General features: G+C 42.2%; 1 protein-coding gene and 1 long non-coding RNA gene across 10 annotated transcripts in view; one reads left to right on the forward strand and one right to left on the reverse strand.

The window, feature by feature from the left end:
* LOC129785618 (uncharacterized) overlaps positions 1–27248 on the reverse strand; it is a 786935-nt gene that overhangs the window by 592867 nt on the left and 166820 nt on the right. For all 7 annotated transcript variants that reach the window (XR_008749761.1, XR_008749763.1, XR_008749764.1 and 4 more), the window contains exon 3: positions 17081–17271. This is a non-coding gene — a long non-coding RNA (uncharacterized LOC129785618). The remainder of the gene's footprint in view (positions 1–17080; positions 17272–27248) is intronic.
* LPCAT2 (lysophosphatidylcholine acyltransferase 2) overlaps positions 20683–27248 on the forward strand; it is a 32749-nt gene continuing 26183 nt past the window's right edge. The window contains exons 1-3 of one of the 3 annotated variants that reach the window (XM_055818444.1): positions 20683–20871; positions 22452–22472; positions 26926–27065. In XM_055818444.1, coding sequence (XP_055674419.1) covers positions 20764–20871; positions 22452–22472; positions 26926–27065 — 269 coding nt within the window. In that variant the 5' untranslated portion in view covers positions 20683–20763. Of the gene's footprint in view, positions 20872–22451; positions 22473–26548; positions 26631–26925; positions 27066–27248 lie in introns of all 3 variants that reach the window. The other 2 variants (XM_055818446.1, XM_055818445.1) reach the window with 2 other exon arrangements.

Raw genomic sequence — 27248 nt, forward strand, 5'->3', positions numbered from 1 at the left:
TTAACTTTCCCAATGGATAGCTTTTCTCCTGTGACCCTCTTGGAAAGCTTAAAAACTGAACATCCCAGTATCCTTCACACAAGTGTGACAAAATACACTGGAGGCACAGTGCTACAGAGCAAAATAATAATAATAATAATAATAATAATAATAAATCTATCTGCACCCATTAAATGAGTTCGAAGAACTTATTTGCACTAATTGACAGAATGTGTGACTCCAGCATTTAAGCCTGGATCCCATTAGGGGGAAAATCCCACAACTAGACTCAGGAATGCAAAAAGTTCCTGAAAACACAGGGAAGAATACTCCTAAAATTGAAAGCTGTGTGGATTCTGAAACCTCACAGGGTGTCTGTGCATGAAAAATGAAAATATTTCTATTTAAATAATTGTAGTCCTTGAAAAGTTCTGCTCCATAAATTCTAGCCATGCAAAACTGGATGTGGTCTCTGAATATTAAAACCAACATCATAATAAATATTGCTAAAATATATGATGTTTCTAGGGCACACTGGCAGTTTTTAGTGTTTCTAAGAAAACTGTGTCTATACAAAGGTTGTTACACACAGGCGGTGAAGTCCTGAATGCATGGGGAATTTTTCTTTATGAAGTTGAAGCGGTCTAGATTCAAGGGAACACATTCTTTCTCACCTTTTTAAACTTTACAGGTAAACAGCAAGCCTAATTCACCTTCCTCATCTCTCTTTGGAATATTTCATTCCTTCTCATTAGTATTTTAATCACTGCTGGCAAAGGCTATGCTCTATGGAACCCGAAGGGCTTAAGAACACACATGTTACAACATCAGTTTAGGTGCTCATTTTTTAAATTAACTTCAGCTTTTTTCCATGTGTTGAACTGGCTCTAGTTTCTCTACTTAAAAAAAAATTAAAAGATAATTATTCACATTTTGTCTGTAAGCGTACCATGAATCCTAACTAAATACTTTGCTACATAAGTGCAAAGATCTCTCAAAGCCGTAAAAGAATCCAGACTCCCAGCTCCATATTCCTTCCTGAGCACAACACAGCCCCAAAGGAGAACCACCTTCCCACATTCCCTAACAAAAATTTTATGAGAAAAGAGGCCCTCTTGGGTTTCACACTCTTTGTGGGAATACATTCTAGTTTTTCAAAAGTGAAAAATCACCCAAAATGGACCAATGGGAAGTGCACTGTTGTTTTCAGGTACATCTGGAATGCCATGATTAGCTAACTATTCAGGGTTTCTATGCCATTTTCTCATTGCAGAGATACATGAGTAAAATTAACTGCAGCAGGTAAAGAAGTAGCTCCTAGAAACAAAGATGCTGCTTTAATACCTGTATCTTCATAGGAGATGTAGCTCCCTTGCTTGCCAATACCAACATTCTGAAGAATTACATTCAAATACCGAAGTATGACCTGAATAACCACGGCAAGAGCTGAGCTGCTGCAGACGCTACACGGCATACTGTGAAAATGCCAAAGGAGCCTCTGCAGAAATTACAGTGGAAATAATATAACCGAAGTTCGTGAGACTTACACAGTCCTACTTTCTCCTAGGTTTAGAAATAGGCTGCATCCTCACTAGACCCCTACATACAACCCCAAGGCAGGCAGCTTATCCCAGAAGGACATTTATGAAATGTGGATGTAAACTAGAAGTGTTCCTGAAGTTCAAGGAGAGAAAAGCCTCTGCAGTGCCAAGAAGTGGCTTTCAACTGACAGGTTTAGAGCAAACCGAGGGAAAGTGACTGCAGTGGACAAAGCCTTGCTTCTAGTTTGATTTTATTTTCATAGTCAGCAAACAGGCTGCCATCGACAAACATTTGAAAAGAAAGTGTTATTCTGAAATCACTTGAGGTAAGGATTTTTGATAAACTAGGCTGTCGAGCCCAGTAACTGGACAAAGAATGCCACTTGCAGGCTAAAAGGAATCACTGCACCAGGCACCCTTCGAGCTGGTTCAGTGAGAACTAATGAAAAGCGCCTTCATCAAGCCCAAACCCACTCCTCCCCCACAGCACAACCATGGCCCCAGAACAAGCCTGTGTACCAAAAGCAGCACAGAAAATATAGTTATGCGTCCTCGATGCAGAGCAAGAGACTGCCAAGCAGGAGGCTTGCAGGATTTTGCTCTTTTTGTGTCAGTTATTTTGGGGTAATACCAAGCTATTCAAAAAGATAAAGGGTATTTAAACATCAAAAGGAAAGCATGTTTTGTTGGGACTAAGTGTGAAAATGCATTTACAAAGGCGTTTCTTTAAAAAGAGGGAGAACTGCTGTACTATCTTCCACTCTCACATATGCTCTGCTATATATATATACACTCCGCTACATATACACTATACTCATTTAGGGGAAGCTTTTTCCTTGAGTTTGTCTGTCTCCCCCTCCTACCCACGTCCCTCAGGCTCTGCATTTTAGTGACCATCCCTTCCAGCCAAAGGAGGAAAGCCATCCAAAGCCGCACAGCCTTCAGCCAGGAGCGGGTGGGGAGCGATGGAGACGGCTGATGGCATTTCCTCGTTGTAGGAGGTAAGTCCCCCACAGCAATTCCTGCCAGTCTGAAGAGCAAAGATCGTCTTTATAGCAGCACAGTGTGCTGCCAGTAAAGCACTGCTCTGGCCCACGCCTCTGCAGAATCTCAGCCATGCACTGTGTATATTCCAACCCATTATCTGTATTTTTTTCCCCCAACACGCACATTGTTCAATTCTTTGTTCTTTAAACTGATACCACCTGAGTGTAATTTTAACAGATCACCTTCCCTGCAATTCTCTAGTATAATTCAACACATGAAACTGTTTATTCAACTCTAGAATTCCCTTTGCAAAGTTATTTTTTTAAAGGATTTTGGCATGTGGCTAACATGTTACATAATTTAAATTTGTAAATTATAAAAATAAATTACATTAAAAAAAAATACAACTTCTCAGCCTAGAGAATGGGCAATTGGGCAGGCCTTGCCTCTATGAATAAAAGCTATGGCACAACTATGGCATCACGGTAAAAATATAGTCTGAAATATCTTTGTGTGCTTGAGAATAGAGTAGATGCAGTGAGAAAACCTGCTGATTAGGAGCGATGACTGCTGCACGCTCACACCCTTAACACACATCTTTGGAGAATGACAGAGGAGGAAGGGCAATACAATCCAGTCTTGGATTAACAGTGAAACCACAGAGCTACCAGCCAGTAACTTCACAGAATTAACCAAAATATATAAAGGCCATGAGAATGACCACAGAAAAAGAGCAAGGGAAGCGGCAGAGTAAATGGATAGCTAAGTAGCCACATGGCTCACCTCCACAGAGGCTATGGCTGTTTCACCCTCAGGAAGCCAGCACTGGTCTTGTCTCCCCCATGCCATCCCACCCTTGCACAGATAGAATTTATGGAGCAGAACTTTTCAAGGATTTCCAGTGTACATCACTGAGCACTCACTGTCAGATCCTGAGGGGCAGAAACATAAAGCTACACTTTGAATCCAAAAATTATTCTTGACCAAACAGCTTTCACAGCTGCTTAGGCAGATAGGCACTTAGACCAATGCTTCAGGCATCACAGAAATATTAACAAAGTATTGACAGTATAAAATAAACATTTAAGCAGCTCAAAACTCTGAGATGAGCTACCTTACCATTAGAGAGGCAAAGCAGAGGTCTTCCTTCTGCTATTATTTGCAAGGGGGAGGAGTGGGGGGAAATCACCAGAAGAGGAATAATCATAGACAAGGTAACAGGTAAATTATTACTATAGACAGAACTACTGAGTTCCATTCCAGCACTTGGGCATGTTTCACACAACTACGGAGAGTTATCAGGATATAAAATCAATTCTAAACATAGACCATGCTCCTGGCAGGCTCTTTACTGCAGCAGATGTTTGTCAATAAACAGAAATTTAACTGTGCCTCGATGGCATTTCATTATCTGGAGCTGAAGAATACCACTAAATACTTCACATTTATATAGATTAATCTATTCTCCCTTACTAACTAATATCCATCACAATCTAATCCATATAGGCAAGACCTCTCCATTTCCCTGATGGGATGGGTGCATACTATTGACATGAACAGGTTTTATCTGTAGCACAGTACCAGTGGCTATTCACAAACACACTTTGAGTTCACCAAAATGCAAGATTCTCTTATTTATTAGGGGAAGAGAACACTGACCTAGAATTAAACACAACAGCACTGCATTATGGATAAAGGAGGGATGTTCTTTTCCTCCGTCCTGTTTTTGTGGCACTCTAAAATAACTCAGTCTTCAGGCTGACTTTGGGGAAGGAAGGGTTAAAGTAAAGGCTCCCGGCTCCCCCCACAAAGTGCTTTAGAACAGTAGATACCCATTTCATAAATGTGGTACATAAAATTCTGATTAAGCATATGCTCAGTATTGCTTTTGTAGCTTTCACTCTTGAAGCAACACTATGATAATTTAGCCTGACCTCCTTAAATGTCCCCTCAGATTTCAGCCACTGATTACTACGCCTATCACAGTCACTTTTAGATAGGCAACAACCCTTGATTTAAAAGCTATAAACAACAGAAAATTTAGCATGTCCAATGACTGTCTTTTTAAGTAGTTCTGTTTCCACAATGCCATGAGCGACAGCTTATTTTTCATCCAACATGAAGGTTATGAGGAAACCACAGGACATGACTGGGCTCCAAATCATGCTGTTTACGAACTATGTGCAAACGTACAAACCCTGGTAGCTGAGTGTCTACCCGGAGCCCTGTATCAGACCCCCAAAGCCCAACAATTATGCTGTTTATACACGTGCACAAGAATTTCATACCCAATATAGAATATTTTTTCAATGAATTTGTCCATAATGCTCTTTACTCTTCACGATTATTGACTGCAGATGTGTTTTTTCAAATGTGCTTCATGTTAGTTCATTGATGGCACCTTTGTTTTATAATATCGCTAACTCAGGCTAAGCCTGGTGCCCTAAACAGAAACTAGAACTACTTTGCCTTTCAAAAGCCAAAGCATTTGATAAGGTTAGCTCCATATTTTCAGTAGTTAAATTAGAATAAATTAAATAATATAACTATTAATATTTAAATATTTTTAGAAAAAAGTGTTTCCACCATATTACTGTGTTCATCAAAGACGCTTATGAGGTCTGGACTTGTCAGCCTCCAGTGAGACTCAGAATAAAGGAAACAATTCCTCATTAGATGAAGAAGTAAAAAGAAGCTCTTGCTTTCATCAACTTGCAGTATTGCATGTGATCAACAGGTAGTGGAATAAATAACTTTAATACAGATGGACTGTCAATTACTCCATATGAATCCATGTTCATTTTATCAGTTACACCAATTGGCCACAGCAAAACCTACTTCTAACCTCTCCAAGGCTTCTGACGCAAAGCAATACAATGAATGAGAAATAATACAGTTACACAAATTGATTTACACTTCTTTTTCTTATAATTATTTGGGAAATCAGCAGCATTTTCTTTCCAAATTCTCTACTCCAGATTTACTCTAAAAAACAACGAAACACTGTTTTCATTAAGTGCATTATAGCCAAGCGACATAGACAGACAAACAGTTTCCTGAAGAGCTGAGCACCAATACAAATAGAGCCTACTGGCATGTGTTTCATCAGTATAAATATTTTCAATCAAAGCAGCTCTGTATGCTATTAAAAATAAAATCAGAATAAATCTAAATATTTTAACATCAAGCAACCCCCATTTTAAACAATAATAAAAAAAAAATTTAAATCACATGTTCTTAAAAGTCAACTGGATGGCAAGAGGAAACCACACAGAAAAACTCACTGGAATTCAGACAACGGGATTGTGTTTCTCAGCATACGTATTTTTTGTAATTAAAACCTATTAGCCTCGCATCTCTATACCAAGGAGCAGTTCAAGAGTTTTAAGTAATAATAACAACACTTTCTACATCAAAGCACATTATAAACATGAACTAATTAATCCCTGGGGCAGTTCTGGGAACTGGGGAGTTTGCTGTGGAGCTGGGCAGTCTGAGCTGCTACAGGAAGAGGCACCAGATCCAGACCAGCACCTTCTCTGACGAACGGCGGAGCAACCACAGGCATCTGCTAATCCCTCCGCCTCAAAGACTTGCATGGCGAGCAACAGGCAGGGCAGGGCAGAAGGAAGCATGACTACACTCCTCATAATTACGGAGCTTCTTAATTTTGGTGGAATCATGGGCAGCTAGTGGCAGACTGCTAGTGCTAGCCCAAAAGCCAGGAGCTTTTCAATCCAACAGCACTGAGAAATCTAGCAGGTGTCCTGACTGCCTTTACAAAATGCATAGGAACAACAGAATATAGCCTCCCTTTCAGAAAGACAAGGCCAGAGCACTCAGCATTTCGAGTTATTGATAGAAATGGCACAATGATTTATTGGACTTCTCTTGAGAAAACATGGTAAGAACTTCTGCACCTGCAGCACTGTGTTCTAGCTTACTACATAAGACATTCCCAAATGGACAAGGCAATCAACCCAGCACGCAACAGTGCAGCCAAAAATAGCAATTAGCTTTTTCTTTATTTCAGTAAGACTTCAACCCATGCTGTACCAAGGAGCTGCTCAGTGACATTTGATTAGACCATTGTCACAGGACACAGTAATGCTTTACATTGTTCCTTCTCTTTAATGAAGTCCCAGCTGGACCGCTGTTGCACAACTCTGCATGCTAAAATCCCTGGCCTTTCATCTTGAAGTTCCTTAAACATGTGTATTCTCCCCTCAGAAGCACGTCAACTCAGCCACAACTTTGTGCTCAACCATGCTATGACGTAGCCTCTTCATTTTACGCTATTCAAGCATATTCAGAGGCCTCAACACACAATTCAACTTATTCATGCAAAGACGGAATGTTTACTTTGAGACAGAGAATAGGAAGATGAAATCTGAAAAAAAACACAATCCTGGAGTATTCTCCAGTGTTTCCATTCTTCCTTCATTAAACTACTTTCTTCTATGACATCGTCTCCAAGGGAGATGTGTCCGCCTGTGCAAAAGCAAGTAACTTTGCCTTCGTGGACAAACATTGTGATTGCCAGTTTTAGCCACATCTAAACCAGCGTGAGAACCGATCCAAACGCACCAAATAAACCACCAGCAGACTTAAGAACCTTGCAGCTCTAGCCTTTTTCTAGTCCATGCAAAACTAAGCCATCGCCACAGCACTTAATGTAACACAGGCAGCAATATTATTACAGGAGCTACTACTCCCTTACAATGTTCCTCTTTGGAACAAAGGAGGAGAAAAAGCAAGCTCTGCATGACAGGTAACAGTTGTCTCACCTGAGGAATTACACAAAAGCTCTCTGATGCTATGAAGCAGACTATAAAACTGCAGTGGGGGCCTTGCCTTTCATTCTGAAAATATTATTCAAGTATTTGTCTTCCCGCTTGCTGCTAAATTGGCCCTCAAAAGATGCAAATGACACGTCTTGAAATGACCACCAAGAAAAAAAACAGTTATATTTGCAAATATTTGTAAAATCAATTACAGAAACATTTTCAGACTTTCAAGGCTCTAAGCCTGATTTCTTGGGAAACTGAAAGTAGTGACTGGGAAAGTTAGTAGAGTTACTGAGGAAGCCTTCAGACAAGGGCAACGCTGGCCTGGCATTTAGGAAATGAAGTTCTTTGACACCAGAGACAGCTAGCACTAAAACAAGACTGGCAGCAAAGCATTAACACCTCCAGCATCCAACTTTAATGCATTAATGGTTACACTAACCTTTGCCAACCTCTGAGAAGTGTTCTAAGTGACACTTCAGGGTAAAGTAAGTGGATAAAAACGCTATCAAGGAAGAGGTGACTAGAAAGAGTTCTTATGGAAAAACATAAATGCTTTCTACTAAGGAGCGATAAGCACTTAGAAATAAATCTTGTGCTATACCATATCTGCTAAGAGTGAAACTATAAAAACTGGAGCAAGACATAAAACAAGGAAGACGCAAAATGAGCTTATTAGCACTCTTTTGAGGGTTTTGGCTCCCTCCTTTCTTATTTTCAAAACCAGAACGGATGCAAAAACATTGTGAAAATCAGTTCTCTAAGGCATTCTTGCTTTATGGCCACACATAGCAATCCAGCAAGCACAGAGAGAGGTTTCCGAGATTTTATTCCATATCTCACAGCCTAACTGTGTTTTAGCTTTCTTGTAGGATTTACCACTGTGGTGAGAATACAGTTTTTAAAGAAAAGGTAAACAGTGTTATTTACATAGAGAACCATCTCCCTGCCTACTGAAACACAAGCTCTTAAGAGAAGTGTTTATTGAAATTTAAGTATAATAAAGCAGTGGTTCAGTACATTTCAGATATTCATGGCAGCACATTTCCCTTTCGAGGTTCTTTGTTTTGCTTTATCATTCTTGACATTTCATATAGCACATTATGAGCTTTTGCAGAGGAGCAGCACTTTTACCAGAGCAGCAAATTGAAGGGGTGGGAGAGGTTGATGCTAAACATTATTAAAAGATCTTCCTTTCCAAAATAAGAAATGAATGCAAAGGCATAAAATCATCTGGAAGCATCAATCCTTTAGAAAAACATCCGAAATAAATGAGGGATAGTCTGATTTTTAATAAGAAAGTCACCTGTGCACCTCTCTGTTAGCTCTACTTACTACACGGGTCTTCAATGGTCAGATGAAACACTGCACTGTGATTTAACAAGACCATACATATAGTTTAGAAAACTTTCCAGATTTCTGTAATTTATATGTCGAAAGACTCCAGCTGATGTGGTTATAGAACAGTTTACCAAGACCAATTCCAGGGAGTTCTAAGCCCCCATACCAAAATCAAAATCAGATTTTATTTAAAATACTGACATTGATATTCATTTTTGTAGCAACACTGAGATTAACATTACTTTTAAATCCTGATAATGGCAACTTCTGGAAATGATTTGTTGCTCTGCCTCTCCAGCCCATTTGGTGACTGCTTTGATATATAAATTGTTAGCAGATCTATACACTCTGAAATTCTTCAGAGCAAAAGCCATACTTCTTCTTTGACTTCATAACTGTCAGAGACATCTCCCAAATATCAATACATTCTAAACTTGATTTAAGTTGGGGTAAATCTCCACAAATCTCCACAAGGCCTTCTTTGGTTTGTTTTGTGGAGGTTTTTTTTTCTGTCTATCTTTCTTTCTACTGGTTTCTCCCCATCGACTGTTACTTTTCAATTTCCACAACAGTGGTGCACTGCATTTATTTGTAACTTCTATCACGGATCATATGACCCATTTTAATGGCACATATCCTTTCAAATTACCTTCTTTTGTTCAATGAACACATGTTATCTTACGTTCGCTTTCTGCCTAGGCTATTCAGATGTTCTTTATTCTGCATGTTTGTGGGGTTTTTTTGTAGACAGCAACAAAGCTAGCAGTTTCCTTAATATTTCAAGTTAACACATCCCTGAGTAATTAGTTGACACAAAAGGTCTATATTAAACCATTGGACTACCAGGGTGAGGACTGGCACGACATAATTTAGCTTTTCAAAAATCCCAGATCCTTAGCTTTAGAATCTCTTGTATTTCCCTAATGCTTCCTGATAAAGCAGCCTGATCCTCTTCCTGCTGAAATCAGCGACGGAATTGCCACCAACCTCAACAGGAACAAGGTTCCAACAACACTAACCCAAGGCTTCATTATTTCCAATTGTTTCAGTACAAATGACAGGCTTTAAGAAATGTGTCTCCACCTCAAAATTAAATCCTTTGGGTGTGCAGCAGTAGATAAAACCACTTTGCACTGAGATAGCACTTTCTGTTTCAATGCATTTTACAATTGATTATGCCTTTCAATCCCTCAGTAAGATAACTGCATCATACTACAGACTGGAAAACCAGCACAGAGTTGCTGTTATTTGTCCAGTGAAGCATGAGTGATATTCCAGCACCCCGGCCCCTGCGGGTCCCTGCCCCTCTGCTGCTGGGAAGCAGTAAGCTCACAAGTCTCTGTAACTAATCACCATTTCTCTTTATGAGAATTGAGCTACAGCTCCATAATCCTTTGTTAACATCCGCATCTGTGATCTAATTCCACAGAAGAAAAAGAGGATATTGTTTTACTGTTCAAGGCCCAATCCCAGTTTGTTGAACTTGCCTCACATATCAGTGTCCAAAAGCTTCTCCAAGCCAGCTGGGTAGAGCTTAGGCAGTGTTTCTAACCCTAAAGCTCATTTCCAGACTCAAACCTTCTTTGAAATAAGAAGTTCCAACGCTTGGGCAAAGCACCTGTAATCGGCATCTGAAACTTCCCGGTTACTTGCATGCTCCTCCTCAGAGCAACCCCTGCCTTTTGGCTTCTCACTAACTTCGGCTACAGCCAGCTGAAGAAGCAAAATCTTTATTATTAATGCACAACTGGCAGCAGGTCCCTGAAAACTACCAAGTTATATTAAACCTTTTCCCTAGCATTCACTCCTTTTTTGCAAGGCTGTTGTCATTTCCACTCTTCTTGCCCTTTTCCTCTAAAAAAATATTTCTTTTAAGCTGCACTCCAACGCTCACAATATATCTCAGCTATATGCTTCATAGCAAAATTCTAGGCTGGTACCTATGTCATACCAACCTTATTTGTTAGTACCTGCGTAGAAGGGACACTGCTAAGATCTTCATGGCTCCTGACTGCCAAACAGCATAAGTTCCTGGTCTTGCCTTAAATTACCTAGCTTCCTCACCATCAGAAACACACCTGCAGCATTTAAAAAGACAGTGTGGTTCAGGGCAGGTGACATGAGTGTTAACTGAGCTCACACACCTGTATTTTGCTGCTTTCCTTACAATCTTGCAGTCATACCTCTCTTATTAACGGCATTAGGATGGTTTCAGTGTCAGGACTTCAGCAGGCATCCAGAAACTTGTTTGTGCAAAGCAGCTTTCTGTGAATGCTACAGAACGGACAATCTCTGGTCATGTCCAGACGTACATCAACACACAAGGCAGAATGAACATCATGGTTTGACACAACCCATGCTGCAGCCTGGGCCTCCTGCTGTTTTTGTTCAGTCAGTGATACCGCCGGATCTTCAGCTTTCTGTTACTAAAGCATGTTCTCGATGATTTTCTCATCCTACCCACTGTAAGAAGACTACAGACTTCAACAAACACATCTAAAGTGGGAAGACGTCTTTCTACAGTTGCTAGATAAAAAAGGTTTATTGTGTGCCGTCTTTTCCCCCCTTCATTATAGTTACCGATGTCTTAATTTCCTCAGATACCTAAGCTGAGTCACAGTTAATGAGTTGGTTGGAAATGCTTTGCTAGTTCTTGCTTTTTTGCTCTCAATTTTGCTTTATTTCTTATAAATATACACAAAGAGTTGGCCTGTCTGCATACTTGCTCTCCTACTATTGTGGTGTACTTAAAGCATTAAATAATATGACAAAAATATAACTCTAGTATCTTTCTGACATATGGATGGAGTTCTGGAGGTGCATAGTTGTGGTAAGAAGGGTTTCTTTTCCTTAGCTGGAAACACATGAGTTATGCATTACTGTGAGGCATATCATATTTGCAACCAAATTTTCCCTATTAAGACTTTCATACCCTCAGATGCACAGCAGAACTGGGGCTGCATCTCCCAAATCCGTGTGGAGACATTAATAAAGCACACAGATCTCTGCCGCTGTCCGGAGGAAAGCTGATGGTAAACCAGCAGGCAGAGTCATATGGGTTTGTTATATTATTTTGGTCTTAACTAAAATAGCCAAAATGCCTGACTGTACCGAGAGAATCTCTGTGAAGGAGTTTTTGTTTAAAGTGGAGCTCCCAACCTCGGAACCACTGACTGGGGCAAGTAACCCATTAAAGCCTTTGGAGTTCAGAAAACCCAGTGAAGAGGCCAGCGACCTTGCCTGGGGATGAGGGCAGGAATGGGGTGGACTCTAATTACACTTAAACAGAGTAAGCAAGATAAAGCTTTTCACCCCAAAACTCCAAACTGCATCTCTTCCACACTCCGCTTGCTGCCCAGTCACGCTCCTGTTTGCATCCCAGTAGCGCAGAAGTGGTGCTATGCCCACAACAACCCTGCCCTTGCGCTGGTGCAGCCCCTGCAGACATCAGTGGTGAGGAGGGGGTGGAGGTGAATTGTGAAGGTTGTTACAGGCAAGATAATATCAAAACAAATAAGCTAAGGGTATCTCTGCTTTCTAACAGCTCCCTCCCACCACGGGCCTGAGGCAATCAGAGACTGGGCAAGGGGCCAGGCAAGACTGAATCTCTGCGCCAAAGACCTCTGAGGTTGTTGAAAGACAATATAAAGGTGTTTTTGTCTCAGCTATCTGAGCCAGCTGCAGAACTCCATTCCGATTGTAGAAAGAGCCTCAAGAGTTATGGCCTTGTCTTACTATTTAAGGGATATATTGGAAGTCACATCATTTGAGGCTCTTAAACTCAGCTGGGCGCTGCACTAACGCCTTGAGCAACTGCCTCAGCGCGTTGCAAGAGACTTTGGGCATTTATTTATTTTGCATATTAAGACACAGAGTGAAAACATTCTTCAGAGGCCATGCTATAGTGTAAATTGTTAAGAATTTGTTCTGACAGCTTAAAAATTGCATGGGCTGGGTCATGGAACTTTTGAGCTGGAAGGAATCCAGCTCCTTTAAACACAGGAGCTGGAATGAGCTCAGGTAACATCAACAGAGACATAAAATAATTTAGTATACTGAACCAGTCATTCTTTTTTCTTTCCCTTATTCCACGTAAAAGTCCTGAAATTATTCTTACTGTTCAATGTAAAACAGAAACTATTTAAGAGAGACAATGCAAGTGAAAGTGAATAAATCTAAATATTTAAAAATACAATGCTGTACTAATGAATTATAAAATTGTCTACACAAATAGAGAAATCGCAGTGGTAATGGCAGCTTCCCATACTGATATTATCACCACAAAAATGCTTAAAGTTGTAGTCTTAGTATTTAGATGAAAAAACATTGCATTTAAAGAGGAGGTTCAAGAGAAGAGATACTTAAATTGAAGCAAAGGATTCAATTTAAGAAATGGAAAATTCTGATTACCAAAGAAACAGTTTCACTATGAGGAAGAAATAAGCATACAAAACAACCTTTAGGCTATGGGAAATTCTCCCGAAGACTATGCTGAAAATTGCATTATTTGAGGCATTTGACATTCATCTGAATTTAATACTTATAAGTGTACCATGAAGAAAACACTTGCACTTGTAGTGGGAGGGAATATTATAAATAACTTTTCCACATCTAGTTTCTATTGACAATAGGATCTACAGCGGCACGAAATGAACAGAGCCTAGCCTAAACTTCCCATAAAACAAAAGGAGTCACAATATTTTACACAGATCAGTGTGTGTGTGTGTGTATATATATATATATATATATATATATATAGTTATCTGACAGCAAGCTGCTTTTTCTGACATTTTGCAGTAATGCACTGATCACTTAGTATAGAGGCTGCATAAAGATGACTGGGGATTTATCGCCCTCTTGTGAACAGGAAAAAAAGTTGCACTCTTTCCAAAAATGAACACACAGCTGTTACTGCTACTGAAGAATCCTGTAGTAAAAATATATCTATCTGCACAATTAATAAACATACATTTGGATTACTAAAGGAAGAACCGATGGTTACTGTAATAATCTGTGAGAATTTTGTCAGAAAAGGATAAACGGCAAAATTAAAAATAATTCAAATTCAAATCAGAGCAAACAAGGGTTTTTTTTCCATTTAAGCAGGAAGACAGCAATTTAAATTTCACAAAATCACTGCCTAGAGCACTGATGTCAAATGTCAGAGACTAGCTCAAAGGTGTGCAAACCCTCCCTGATTGCAGTCCCAAAATATCCTCTAATTTCAAAGAGAGCAGGAGGATGAAAACAGCTATTTTTGCCATGCAGGAGAAGAGGTGGCCTTTCAGCTGCAATGAATAATCATGGGTCTAAGTCCAATTTTGTTTGCAGGCCCTCATGCAGCTCCCAGAGTCAAGACTAGGTGTGTCTTGGTCCAGCACTCCACAGCCGCTCCAGGCTAACTCAACGCTGAGAAGCCATCAGTGGAACTAGAAACGCCTCTTCGTGGCATTTCTTTCTCCTCTGCTGCTCTGCACCCGCTCAGGGTATTGCTGCTCCTTTCCTTCTAACTCTCCTTCTACTGTCCCTCTCTTTTCGCAAGAGACCACTGAAATCATAGTAAATGCATTAAAACATTCAGGCAAAGCCACCACCCCTCATCGCGCAAAACTCCGACGATGAGAGGGAGCAAGGGCCAGCCCCAGCTGCTGGGCACCAGCGTCTCCATTCCACGCCTTGCTGGCAGCGATGTCATCCCTTCCCTCTGCTTTGCCCCCCTTCACGCGCCTTTGGCTACATCTGGGGGGGGCTGGACTAAATGTTCTTAAGAGAACCCTTCCAACCTAAACAAACCCGTGATTGCTTACTGCCACACGCTTCTCAGTGTCCCCTCATAAGACACAGTGGCCACTGCCCCTACCAGCTTCCTCTCAGGCTCAGTCTATCCCATAATGGTAGGCTTTCCCCGGCAGGCACGGACCCTTCTTGGGTGCACACGCAGCACACCCACCGCGTAATACAAACGAATTCTGTTCTTCTGTTGCCACATGTAGTAACAAGATGGCTTTCTCCTGTACCTCTCCAACAAAGAAATCTTGCCAAAACTCTCTCCTGAGATAATTATTATCAAGCCATAGTACCAAGAAGCCAAGTGCCATTGGATCATGAATGCCAGAGGACCCTCATTATGAGAAGCAAGAAGTACCAACAGTAATCCAACAGCTTCTGTCTTGGTTATGCTGCTTTCTCTAATTTATAATAAACAAAGCATAAATCCTATCCAAATGAAGGCATCACCCAGTCCTACTAGCACAACGTAACAACCATTTCCAAGAAAAGCTATGTATTAATACCACTTAGCATAATAAATATTTAAAATGATACTGCAGTAAAGAATACAAATTCACCTATGTCTTTCCTGTTCTTAGTAGTGACTCTTAATAAACACAGCTTTATAGCTACTATATTTAAATGCAATTAGTTCCATACATTTCCAGCTTAATAAGAAATAATACATATTCATTTCTGCTCATTAACAGTCAGTATATAACTCTTAGCTAATGAACATTCAATTATGTTCCCTGAATACATTGTGGGATAAATTCTCTTTTTGTTGCTCATATCAGTTCACTTCAATTCAGTTGCTTCTAATTAAAATTCTTTTGCCTCATGTAGACAAAACTGGGTTTTTTGGAGTCCCTGGAGACTTCTTTAAGAGTTCTGTTTTATCTTTATGTATAGTCAGCTCCCTAATTAATGCTTTAAATAGGGTAAACTTTACTGAGGCTCCTGGGTTCAGTTCAAAGGGAAAAAAAACCAGTTAATTTTATATCTTGTTCTCACACAAATCACTGGAGTCTCTCTTCTTCTTGTAAATCTACTTTTTTCTTTTGTTTTCAAGTGAATTCAATAATCAGGGAAGGTGCCAGTTTGGGAGCACTGGGAGTTGGAGATCCCCCATCATCAGTCTAGAGCTTTCCTTACCCAGAGAAACAGAAGAAAAATTTTTGTCAAGTTGTCCAGTTCTGCAGCCAGCTCAGGTGAGGAAGGAGGATTCTCCAAGGGGACATACCCAATGGATTCCCTGAGATAATACTACCTTTATTTTCACTCAGCATCAGCAAGACCCAATGTTGCTTTCCCCTAATTTGGTAACAGAGCTAGCTCAGCAATCTATCTGCCTGTCTAGGACCAAAAATCTAACACAAGTCCTACGTACCCCACTGGGACCAACAACATGCAAGCTAAGCGTTTACTTAAGTGCCTCCCTTTGCGGAGTCACTACCAGGTATGACTTGCCAACTGAAGTGACTAGGTTCTTGCCTCTGATTTTACTTACCTTCTGTCCATCAAGCAGCACAAAGAGCAAGGAATTCAGCAGAATAAGCTTCAGGGAGCTCTTAGCATGAGGTTCCTCTCTTTGGTGCAGCATCCTAGGACATATTCTGAGACTATTTTACCTGTACCTATGGGCTGGATTCTCACACTTAACAGACTGGGGACACCAGCTTCCCTGGGATGAAAACAGCTAGAAGCAACTCTCCAATGGAAACTTAGCAAGCAAACACTGGGTGAGCCCTATGCGCACCAATAAAAAGGTTATAACAGTAGCACAGAAAGTCTAGCATTTAGGGAAGAAGGGAAAGGCAGAGAAAGGAATTTCTGTAAGCGGAAACATCTAGGAATACTCAGGAGAAAGCTTAGCTTTAGGGGTGTCTCAGTTCTAATTAACGTTAAATAAAAACTCCAAGATACATGTATCTGTGCACCTGTCTGGGTTTGTGTATACATGCGTGCGTGCATGTGTGCCTGCTTGGATGGATACACGTATGCCAGTCAGCGCATCCTCCAGTCCACAAGTACCTGAGCACTGGGAAATGAACAGCTCAGAACTGCTTTTCTTACTTGAAATCACACTAGAACAATAAATTCTGAGGGATACGTAGAGCTAGATTCCCAGGAGACTGAAATTGATTGATGTATCCCTAATGAATTACTCCATGTGTTATCCAGCCCGTTGAACATTCCCATGGATGGCATTTTTTACTTAAAGCTGAAAAGATATTCTAAAGACTGTTAAGTGATGCTTGTTTCTGTTACCATCTATAATCAGATCTTTTTTTTTTTCCCCTGAGGTCTGCCATTTAATTTGTCCTTTATCAGCACAAATCTTGAAACAGTACAGGGTGATTCTAATCCCTCTTCAGTACAGAAAGTATTTTGTCTACTACTGCAGCTGATACCACCTGCACAACAGGCCACGCTTATCCCTGTAGAATTCATCAAGGAGACAAGTATGTTCACACTGCTTAGTGCTAAGCCTGTATCACCTCGAAGCCTCACACAATGCCTTTCTGATTCTGAAATACAAATATTGAAAATATTTCTGATTTTTTAGTTCAAAATACCTGTGGCAGCCTGCCACGGTACCATTTACGTAGCGTGACACGGAGACTGTATGTTGGACGGCCAAAGCACAAAAACCTTTGAGGATATATGGCTTACCTGGATAATGCTGTCAGACTGTCCCAGGTGGAGAAAGACAAACTTGATGTGACTCCCGTTACATTTTTCAGCTGCACTGGTCCCTGGAGAGAGCATGCTGGCAGCTGCATCCAGATGGCCTCTTGCAAGGCATTAGTCAGCATTGGGCCAGGGGGCAAGCAGAGGCTGAACTGGCGTTGGGGGACCATGGTCTGGGAAGAAAGAAGTCAAATTGACAATGGAAACACATTGGCAATCTACTTCTGTTCTCATACCCGGTTTGCCCAAGTAGTTCACATTTAATATCGCAGAAAGAAACAGGAAAATCAGAATGGTACTTCGCATGAAGTTTTGTTGGTAGTCCTTGAGGAAAGGTGGCTGTTTCTCTTACGAACAGTTAGATGCTGCCCTTTCCGAGCAGCAGTGGTACGCGACTGTGGCCAGGAGATGGCGGCTTCTTGTCACATGCAAGCGGGGAGCAATTCAAACACAAAGCAGGTTTTCAATTTCTGTATTAAAAAATGCCTTTGTGAGCATGTTTTATAAAGGTAAGACAACAGTCTTAATTGGAGTAATTAAACAGGGAAATACTAAAAAAGGGCAACTTCTTGTAGCTTCTGATTCAGATCAGGAATTACTGACAAGATTTTTTTAAAAAATGTTTGCAAGGATTTAATATTCTGCAGTATATGATTTTGTCTACACTACATTTTATAGAATTAATATATACTTGAATTACTTTGAAATCACTATAGCTTTATTAAAATCTTTATGATAAGAAGATCTGTTGGAATATATTTTTACAAATGCCAGGAAGAGAAACTAAACTGTCCCAAAGACAGCTATGATGAGGTGAAGATCTTAGTCCAATTTAAACTGTACACACAATTTATATTAAAAACTGTAAAGCTCCAAAGACTTTTAAAAAGCTTTGTTTATATGAGAGAAGAATCCCTGTTTTACACCATGGAAATGCTTACTGGGTTTCATGTAGCACTAATATGATTCACTTGGATGGTATACGGAAGCTACACCTGCTCCAGAGCCACTTTTCTTACAGTTTCTAGGCAGAATCAAGACAATGTAGGGTAAAGCTCTTCAGGGAAAGCATACATCCTCCTAGTGATCTACGGAACTGAAGCTGTAGCTTCAACCTAGCAAAATAATCAGTAGCAAGCTAATGGTACTGTTCCCTCAATGCCCAACTCTAGCACCATATGCACCTTCTGGTGAAAGAAAAGATATCGAGGTGATTCCAAGTATCAGTTTCACAAAAGCTTCACGGTGTTTTATGTTAGTGGACCATTGATAAAGATTCATTTTACCATAGATTCACAAACTAAAAAGGCATTGTTATTCAAAAGAGACGCTGACACCAATTTAGCCAAAGAATTACATATGATTGCACCTTCTCATGTGTTTACAATTTTTTTTCACACTGTGTTTGTATTTTGGTGTCTGTGATGTTAAGCCTTTTTGATGTTGCTACAGCTAATCAGCCTTAGAAGAGTAAAATATTTTTAATCAATATAATTGTTTTTAACAAATATACAAGTCACCAGAAACATTCTTCTACATAACAAAAAACCACATCTACAAAGCCAGATGTTTTAGTATTTCCCAGTTCTAGAGGTAAGATCACTATCACTATAAGGACAAATGCAGTGTTTCTTAGAACTCTGTAGTGTGTATCACAGTGTGAGTCACGGGGTCAGGCTAATGACATAAAGCTAGACACTCTATAGGGATATACAAGTATTACGTGTTAGACACCAACTAATCCTTCCCACCCACTCGGTAGCACTGGTCAGCCCTCCTAGGGAGTAGTATTTCCAGTCTGGGTACTTTCCAAAAAGGTGTGAACTTACAGGAGAAAGACCAGAGGAAGGCATTAAGAATGCTCAGATACCTAGAAACTGATGACCTGGGAAAGAAAACCTACTACAAAAAAATACTACATTGCTTAGTCTACTGAAAGCTTGTGAAAACCATAGCACTACACAGGTGTGCAAAAAGTAGCTGCGAAGAGGAAAGTGAACAGTTCTTGCATCCACAGAGAATGGATAGAAGTTGCAATGACAAAGACTACGCTCAGATTAAAAAAAAAATAATTTCAAGATATTATCAGAGAAGTGGTGGAACGGATCAGCCAGGGAAGTCATGGGGTTTTAAGAAGAGCTTGTACAATTATCTGTTGAGAATGATAGAGGTAGAACTGGTCCCTCTCCTCTGGAGTTCCCCCCAGCCTTACTTTGACAGTTGCGCTGAGCTGGTTTGTATGCAGCTCTCGGGTTTTTCAGAGCCCAGTGCTGGTTGCAAGGACTGGCAACCACAGGGAGACCCTGGAAACCAGCCAAGGGAAATCCTACACTCATCAAGCTTCCATTATAGACGGGCTTCAGTTAGCCCTAATATAACATTATGATTACTACTTAAGCACCTGCAGTTACAAAACACAAATAATAATTTGAGAATAATTAAATTTTATTAATGCTAATGATATCTTTGTGGCAGCAGTCACGTCAAACTGGGGACTGAACTATGAGACATTCATAATTATTTTTGTTAGAGCAACACGAACAGGCCAGCAACATAGAGATTGATGTTAAGAAGTACCAGTATTTGTGTGTGAAGCAAAGCTAGCAGAAAGGGAAAAGCACCAAAACAAAACAAAGTGTCTGTACTAATGGCATGTAAGAGGCTACCAGCCAGCAAGTGCTCTCTGTGCAGACCCTGGCTCACCCCTACTGCTGTAGCAGATTGCCACGAGAACCGACAAGCACGTTTCCTACACATGGTCAGGCAGAAACCTTGCAGCAGTGGCGGCATTTGTGTCGGAAGGCACCTGCCTGGCGGAGGCACAGGAGCACGGGGTGCTTTACAGCACACCTCAGCCTGAGCGGCCCGAGCGGCCCGTGGGCTACCTGCCCGAGCTGCGGCTGGCCCTGCGGGGCACCTCCTGCCGCATCCTGTGGGAAGAGATCCCACGCCAGCCCCGCATACACAACGCTGCAGTGGATCTCTACACCTCACCAACTCAAGACCGGTATCTCCGTATCAGCCTTCTGCAGGGGTGGAAACACATCCTTCTCCTAAAATCGACTTCAGCTGTGGTGTTTGCCGCTTTTCTCTCTCAGGTAACAGACCACGTTGGTCCTAAGAACTCGGTGCCTGCCAACAAGGCGGCTGCGGTACCCCATGGTCAGCACCACCTCAGCACCCCAGCACCATCCCGGTAGCCCACGGCCAGCACCACCCCGGTACCCCAGGGCCAGCACCATCTCAGTACCCCAGCACCACCCCGGGACCCCAGCACCACCCCAGTAGCCCAGGGCCAGCACCCCCCGGTAGCCCAGCACCCCCCCGGCGGCCGGCGCTGCGGTGCCCGTGGGAGCCGTACGCGGCTGCGGTCAGCGCAGCAGCCGCGGGGGCAGAGCGGGCGGCCGGGGCCCCGGGGCTGCCTGACACGGCAGCGGGCCGACCGCGGCACTCCCCCGGGCTGCGCCCGCCCCAGCGCCGTCTCCCCGGGCGACCCGCGGCGGCGGGGCCGGGCCGGCGGGCCCGCAGCCCCCAGGGGCCTGCCCCGAGGCGGGGCTCCCCGCGGTGGGCAGGGCCGGCCGGGCCGCGCCGGGCCGGGCCGAGGGGCCGCGGGCTCCGCCGGCGGCTCATGCGCAATCGCCCGGGGCGGCGGCGCGCAGCGGAGCATGGCGCCGCGGGTGCTGCCGCTGCCCAGGCAGCACTCCTTCTGCCCGCCCACCGTCCGCAACCCCTTCGTCCACCCGGGGCGCCTGAGCGCCGGGGACAAGCTGCGGGTAAGGCTGGCGGCGCGGCCGTGCGAGGGCCCGGGGCCGGCCCAGCGGGGCTGCCCGGTGCTGCGATGCGCAGCGGTGCGGCGGGGCCGAGGCGGCGCGGGGGGGCACCCTCAGCGCTGCTGCGCCGGGAGCCGCCTGCTTCCCGCTGGTCTGACCGGCGTCGCTTGCGCCGCTCCGAACCAGGGGTCTGGCACCGCTGCGGGGGGCGGGGGTGTCAGCGGGGGCCCTCTTCCCGTGGGAGACGGCGGCCGTGTGACCAAACGCCGTTCGAAATTGCCGCCCGCCGCGGGCTGCCAGGCCGGCCCCGCCGCAGCACCGCGCTTACAGCCGGCGCGCAGGGGCAGCGGCAACGCAGACCCCAGTCAAACGTGTGCAGCGCCTGGCTTTTCCAGGGAAAAGGCACCTAGGAAGAATCCTTCCTCCCCAAGTGCGCGTAGCCCGCTTCCTGATCTAGTCTAGAGATAAGAGAGAGGAAAATTAATAGGTTATGTAAACAGTGAACGCAAAGGTGCAGGTGGTGTTCAGCGTGAAAAAGTCACAGTTTTTGAAATTAAGTTCTTCAACCCATCGCTCCTCAGAGTGCACAAACCGCATGCTTGCTAGGCTTCTTACTGACTTCGAACTTAAACTTCTAATGCAAGATTTGCAGCAAGCTTTTGAAAAGGTTTGCACGATAAAAGGAACAGGAGTCCTGTTCCACTCCACTTTGCATCCTGCTTGAATCAAGTCCGTGTATCCATCATGTCAGATGCCTCGGCTCTAGAGTGAAAATGACGATAACTTCTCTCTGATATGCTAAGCTAAAAAAGAAAAAAACTTTTTACAGTAATCCTGTTTCAGATGCTTAACTCACTTTAGGCTGATTTTAAGCCTGGGGTGGGCATGGGGGGTTAATCTCTTGGTTCCCTGTTCAGTGTGGACAACAGAAAAGGTATCCCCAGTTTCACCAGGTTATGGACTGGTGCCACTGGGTTGAACTGAATTAGGCTTCTGAGCTGAATGCTGCTCCAGTACAGCTGTACAAGCACATACAGGACTTACAGGGTACTTTTAAGAGAGCAAACAGTATTTCTGGTCTCTTAAGTTTTAAAACCATTTTCTTTAAAAATTGAGCTGATGAACCAAATATGAAGTGACATCTCAGTAAGGACAGTGAGGATGTCAGTGTGTAGGTGAACCTGCAGCATTTTCTGCCGATTGTTAAAAATATCTGAGGCTGATGTGCAACTAAATATTTTATGTTTCATATAGCCCTTCCTCAAGTTATAAACAGTGTTTGCCCTGAAGGTCGCTGGGTGGAGGAAATGTGAGAAACCTGGAAAACAATTTCAAATCCTTTTATCCCCTGTGTTTTACTAGCAGCCTGAAACGCATTTCAAATACATCTGAATCAGTAGCTGTAGGCATGACCCCCCCAGGTAAAGAAACCAGTTTCTTAATGAAGTTCCAGAAATGGACAGCTTTCTGTACTGGCTGTTCTTTCTAGAGGATGTACAGACAATTTTCAAAAGCTTGCAGTTTTAAGCTACAGTTACTATTGTAGCTATAATAAATATATCCTACTTTTTTTTTTCCTTCAGGAGGAAGGGATGAAAAACATGGTATGTCTTAAAGCAAGATACACTCCACACGTAACTCCACAATGCACCCGGCTGGCTCAGGGCCCGATCCTAGTGAGCTATGAAGCAAAACTGCAGTAGTCACACAATTCTGAAGCAGAAAGACACAACCTTTTTGTATTGCTTGTTGGTCCTTTCTGTTCTTTTTATGTCTGTATGTCATAGAGACTAGGATACTTCCTACTGTCTGCTTTGTCTTGTAAATGTCTGCTCCTCTCTTGCCCAGCACTGCGTATCGGACCAGCTGGGAATAAAAGCCTTACCAGAGAGTGTTACTATGAACCTCAAAAAAGAGAAGTGTCCCTTTCCTTTCCATTTAAATCAAGCGTAGTGTATCTCTATTCCTGCACGTTAAGGGATTGTTTTGTTATATTCCCCCTATTCTATACTATTCCTTTAACATACTCTAATTAAAACACAAAATTTCAAAACTCTCTCTAAGAGCCCAAAGCTCTTGGAGAAGCTTGGGAAAGCTGGGTTTTCCTATGGTGGTGAGCTCCTTGAATGTAAAGGTTGCTGTCCCTTGATGAATGGGGCTTGAAAGTGAGACAGGCTATCTGTTTGCATTTCCGTTCAGCTTCAGATACAAAAACAGAGCGTAGCCAGAATGAACAGTGGAGTGAGAAGATTCTACAGTTTTTTACCAGTCCTTGTATTGCTAACAGTTTACCAGCCAAGGAGATTTTTGTCCTTCTTTAGAATGTGCAAAACAAGGATCAGTTGTTCTGTGCTAACCATCTGCATGTGCCAAACAAGATTTTAAAACAGTTGTTCAAATACTTCTGGTTTCCATCCTCTGACTGAAGCTGGCTGAAATTCATTGTTGGGAGTTTTTTTAATTTTAATTCTGTTCATCCTGATGGCTCAGATGCACTCCTAACTTCTGACCTGCAACTGTAAAGCACAAATACTAGTTAAGTCATTGCTAGATTGCACTTAATTCAGAAGAGATGCTCAGTGGATTTATGTAATGGTGAACTACGTAATGGCACAACCAGCACTCTAAAAGAGTAATTTTAAACCTTGTACTTGGAAGCAAGTAGCTAGACTGCCTGGCAGAGGTGTGATGTACTCTGGGTGCTCACGGAAGACCCTGCCTTGCTAGGCATGATTGCGTTTTCGGATGTCAGAGGAGTTCAGTAGGAGTTGGGCTTCATCCTGATTCCCAGCCTGCTCTTCTGCTGCTTCCTAGGTAACTCGTCAGTAGCCGAAGTTGAACAAAATTTCAAACTGAATTATGTGGCTTTCTGGTAGATCTGCTTTTCCCCATCCCCGGTTTCTGACGCGTCAGTCAGCTGTGGGAGTGTGACCTGGACTGCAAGGACTACTGCAGGTGTCTGCAACTCTGCAGTGACCTGCTATGCAGTTGTTGCAGATACGTGAAGTAGAAAGTATGCAGGGGGTTCCAAATACGGGAAAAGGTTCTTTGGATGACTCAGAATAATTCTATCTTCAGGATTACTGTATACAGAAGCTAGAGCGGCTCTGATCCTACTTAGCAGTTACTAAACTTTAAACCTGTATTTTCTTCTGTATGTTTTTCTCCTATACTTTTCTGGCATGCCTTGACCTTTCTCTTTAGTGTCTTTTTCTTACCCTACTCTGCAGCTGATGGAGCAGAAATCAACTCTGCCTCATTACACAATGACCTAGAAAGCCAACAGCTTGCATCAGCAAATCAGTACCACCTGCGCATCTGCCTAAAATAGATTAATGAATTTATTAAAGTTTTGAGGAAGAGATTGTTTTCCTTTTACTATTGCATCCTTTATTTTCCATTGTAGGTCAGTGCATATATAGAGGTTTTTTCATAAAGAAAAGTTATTTTAAGTCAAAACACAGATTTGTGCTTATGTTGCCCATTCTGGATAACTGAATGCAGCTGAAATGTTGAACTGGGACTATAGATCATAGCACAAGAGGATGCATATGGAGAAAAAAGAGAGACAGATGATTTTGGGAGACAACCAAGGAGGCATCTTCGGTTTAACTTTTGCCATGACTGGCACCAAAGAAAGTGGCAGCGATAGATCTCCAAGTCCAAATCTCTCATACCCAGCTACTAAATGCTTTTCTGTGATCCAGAGCAGTGCTTTTCCTGCTGTCCATGAAGTTAAGGTTAAAATTCCATAGCTAGTTACATACAAATTTTATATAAAAGAAGGAAATAATCATACCTGAATGTTCAGCTCTCTCCTGGAAACATACGGCAGCGCTTACAGAACATAAGCGTCAACACCATGCGACTGCGCCTCGTGCTTATACTAATTTACACCGTGTGTTCACTGTCATGTTTGGTCTGTTGTCACTGTGCCTTTTGTAACAGAGAACAGAGTCCTGAAGGCTCGCAATTCCTGTTAATCCTTGTCAGTATCACAGGGTTTAGAGCCAGAGGCCAGAGCCTCTCCTCGCTATTGACAAGAGAACAGTAAAAGGACGTTATGTGAAGATGGAAGGAATTTGGTGGCATGAGAAAAGATTGTGTTGATGAAAGGAAAATTATAACCAACTTACTATATTGAAGAATTGAATAAATGATACTCAAAGATGCTTATATTCCAAATGTACTACACACACCTGTTCCTTCTTAAAGGAAAGAGGTAAATTAAAATCCACTGTGGTGTTTAATAATCATAATTCAAGTATGCAAGTTGCAGCCTATTCTGTAAAATTATTTTTTAAATTATTTATTTATTTATTATTTTAAATTTATTTTTAAATTATTTTTTAATTTTTTTATTTTTTTAATTTTTTTTATTTAATAAAAAAATATTTTAAAAAATTATTTATTAAAAGCCTTGCTGAATAAAAAGGCTAATTTTGAGAGAGGAACACTGTTGTTGTAGATTTTCTTAAAAGATAGTAAAGCATAAGAAACATACGCTCACAAGCATAAGTTAAACTAGCATAACTCTATTTCAGTAACTTCTACCATCCTTCTGAACCGGTGGAGCTGTCAGTCGTGTGGCCAGCGATGCACTCTTCTGTAGGTTTTGACGGATTTTTAGAAACATAGCCCAAGTAAAATTAAAAGAAAATAACTTCTCATAATTCTGCTTGGGTGTATATAGTTCTGTGTGCACAGAGCTGATCCTCATCAGTGAGTGGTAGCTGAGCTGGATTAGGTGCCAAAAGGAATTGAACCGTTTACTAGTTTACCAGGAATGCTGTGCTCTGACTTCCGCATTCTGACACAGCTCACCTTCCTCCCATAACCCGTGCTTGCTCAGTCTGCGCAGCGCTGTATTGCACCACAAAGGCCAACCTTCAGGATACAGTTTCTAACCTAATTTACTAGGGTGGTTTCTTCCTTCCCTGCCCTGCCCCACAGCTGCCTGTTAACAATCTGGTGCGGGTACACCTCTTCGCTGGAGCCGTGCACCAAAAAAATGCAAACTGAAAATTGCTTAGGCATGGCTGGGGATGATTTTTGAGGATTATTTACAACCAGGGTGCGTTACGTGTTTCTCCTTCCCTCCTCTCCCCTTACAAACACACATGAATAACTAACTGAAGAAGTGGTGAATGGGCTTGGATCTGGTTTATGCTGGTTTTGTTATCTAGCCTGGTCGTCTATGACCATAGCAGAACTCTCTCAATAGCTTATTTTGTTTACTAGTTAAAGCAAGTTACTAACAATTTTCTGATTGCGGGAAGGAAAGGGAACTAAGCTTTCTCAGTTTATTCTGAAAAATTCAAGGAGGTCCTAGCACACAGAGCTTAATATCCAAGATGCTTCAAACAGGAGGCAACAAGTTAATCTCCATAATCATAAGGGTTCTGCTGTACGTTTACAGCGGGCGGTGAGCAAACCACTTCCAAAGGCAATGAGCCAAGCAGCTTCAACAGCACTGTAAGGTCTGAACCTTTGCTTTAAAGCACAGGTCCATTTTGCTTAAGTCCCAGCGAGGGGAAAGGAAGTTGTGTTGCCAGTGCACTACTCCAAGCAGTAGTAGTGAGGATCACTTGCGGCAATAGTGTGACTCAACACAAGATTTGTCATTGTGAAAGGGCAAGAGTGTATTTTAGTCATCTTAACAATTCCACTTGGCTTCTAGACAGACAGCTAGTGACAGAAGGCTCCGTAGTGGAGACGGGTATCAGCTGGGCAGACTCATCTGAGCTGGCTGTGTGCTGCAAGTAAGTATAAATTAAAGGCAGCTACTCCGTTTAACACCTCTGTCTAACAACATCGAAGCCACAAACTCCAATACTCAGATGTGCCAGTTCTACTTGAAATGGGAACCCAAAAGTGAAAACAAAATGCTGTGAATGACTGACTTCCCATGCGAACACTGGAATCATTAATGCTTTTCTTGCTAAATCACATAGCAGTAATGTTAGTATTTGAAAGTCCATATAATGGAACTACATGGATATCAGTGTCATTCCTGCCAATACCATTTCTTAAGATTTTCCCTCTCTGTGTTTCCAGATTGTTCTTCAGGGGATTATTTTGCTACCCCTCCGTGCCATATGCATTGCATTTATTGTACTGCTAGCATGGTTGTTTGCATCAATTGCAACTTTCCGTCACCCTGGAAAAGGATCTGTGCCGCTAAAAGGATGGAGAAGGTAAAAAGTGACCAATACTTGTGGATATTTTTTTTTAATAACACAAAGCAAGGGTCTAAAGCTGCCCCTGCCCCTTCCCTTTCCTTCTTTTGATTAACAAGGAATCCTCAGTCAAATCTTAGTTTTACCCATTTAGGTGAAGCAACTTTTTGATGAGTGTATTTTACAACAGTAGTGGAGCTT

This window comes from Falco peregrinus, chromosome 14, assembly GCF_023634155.1.
Source record: "Falco peregrinus isolate bFalPer1 chromosome 14, bFalPer1.pri, whole genome shotgun sequence".
NCBI classification, from domain to species: Eukaryota; Metazoa; Chordata; class Aves; order Falconiformes; family Falconidae; genus Falco; species Falco peregrinus.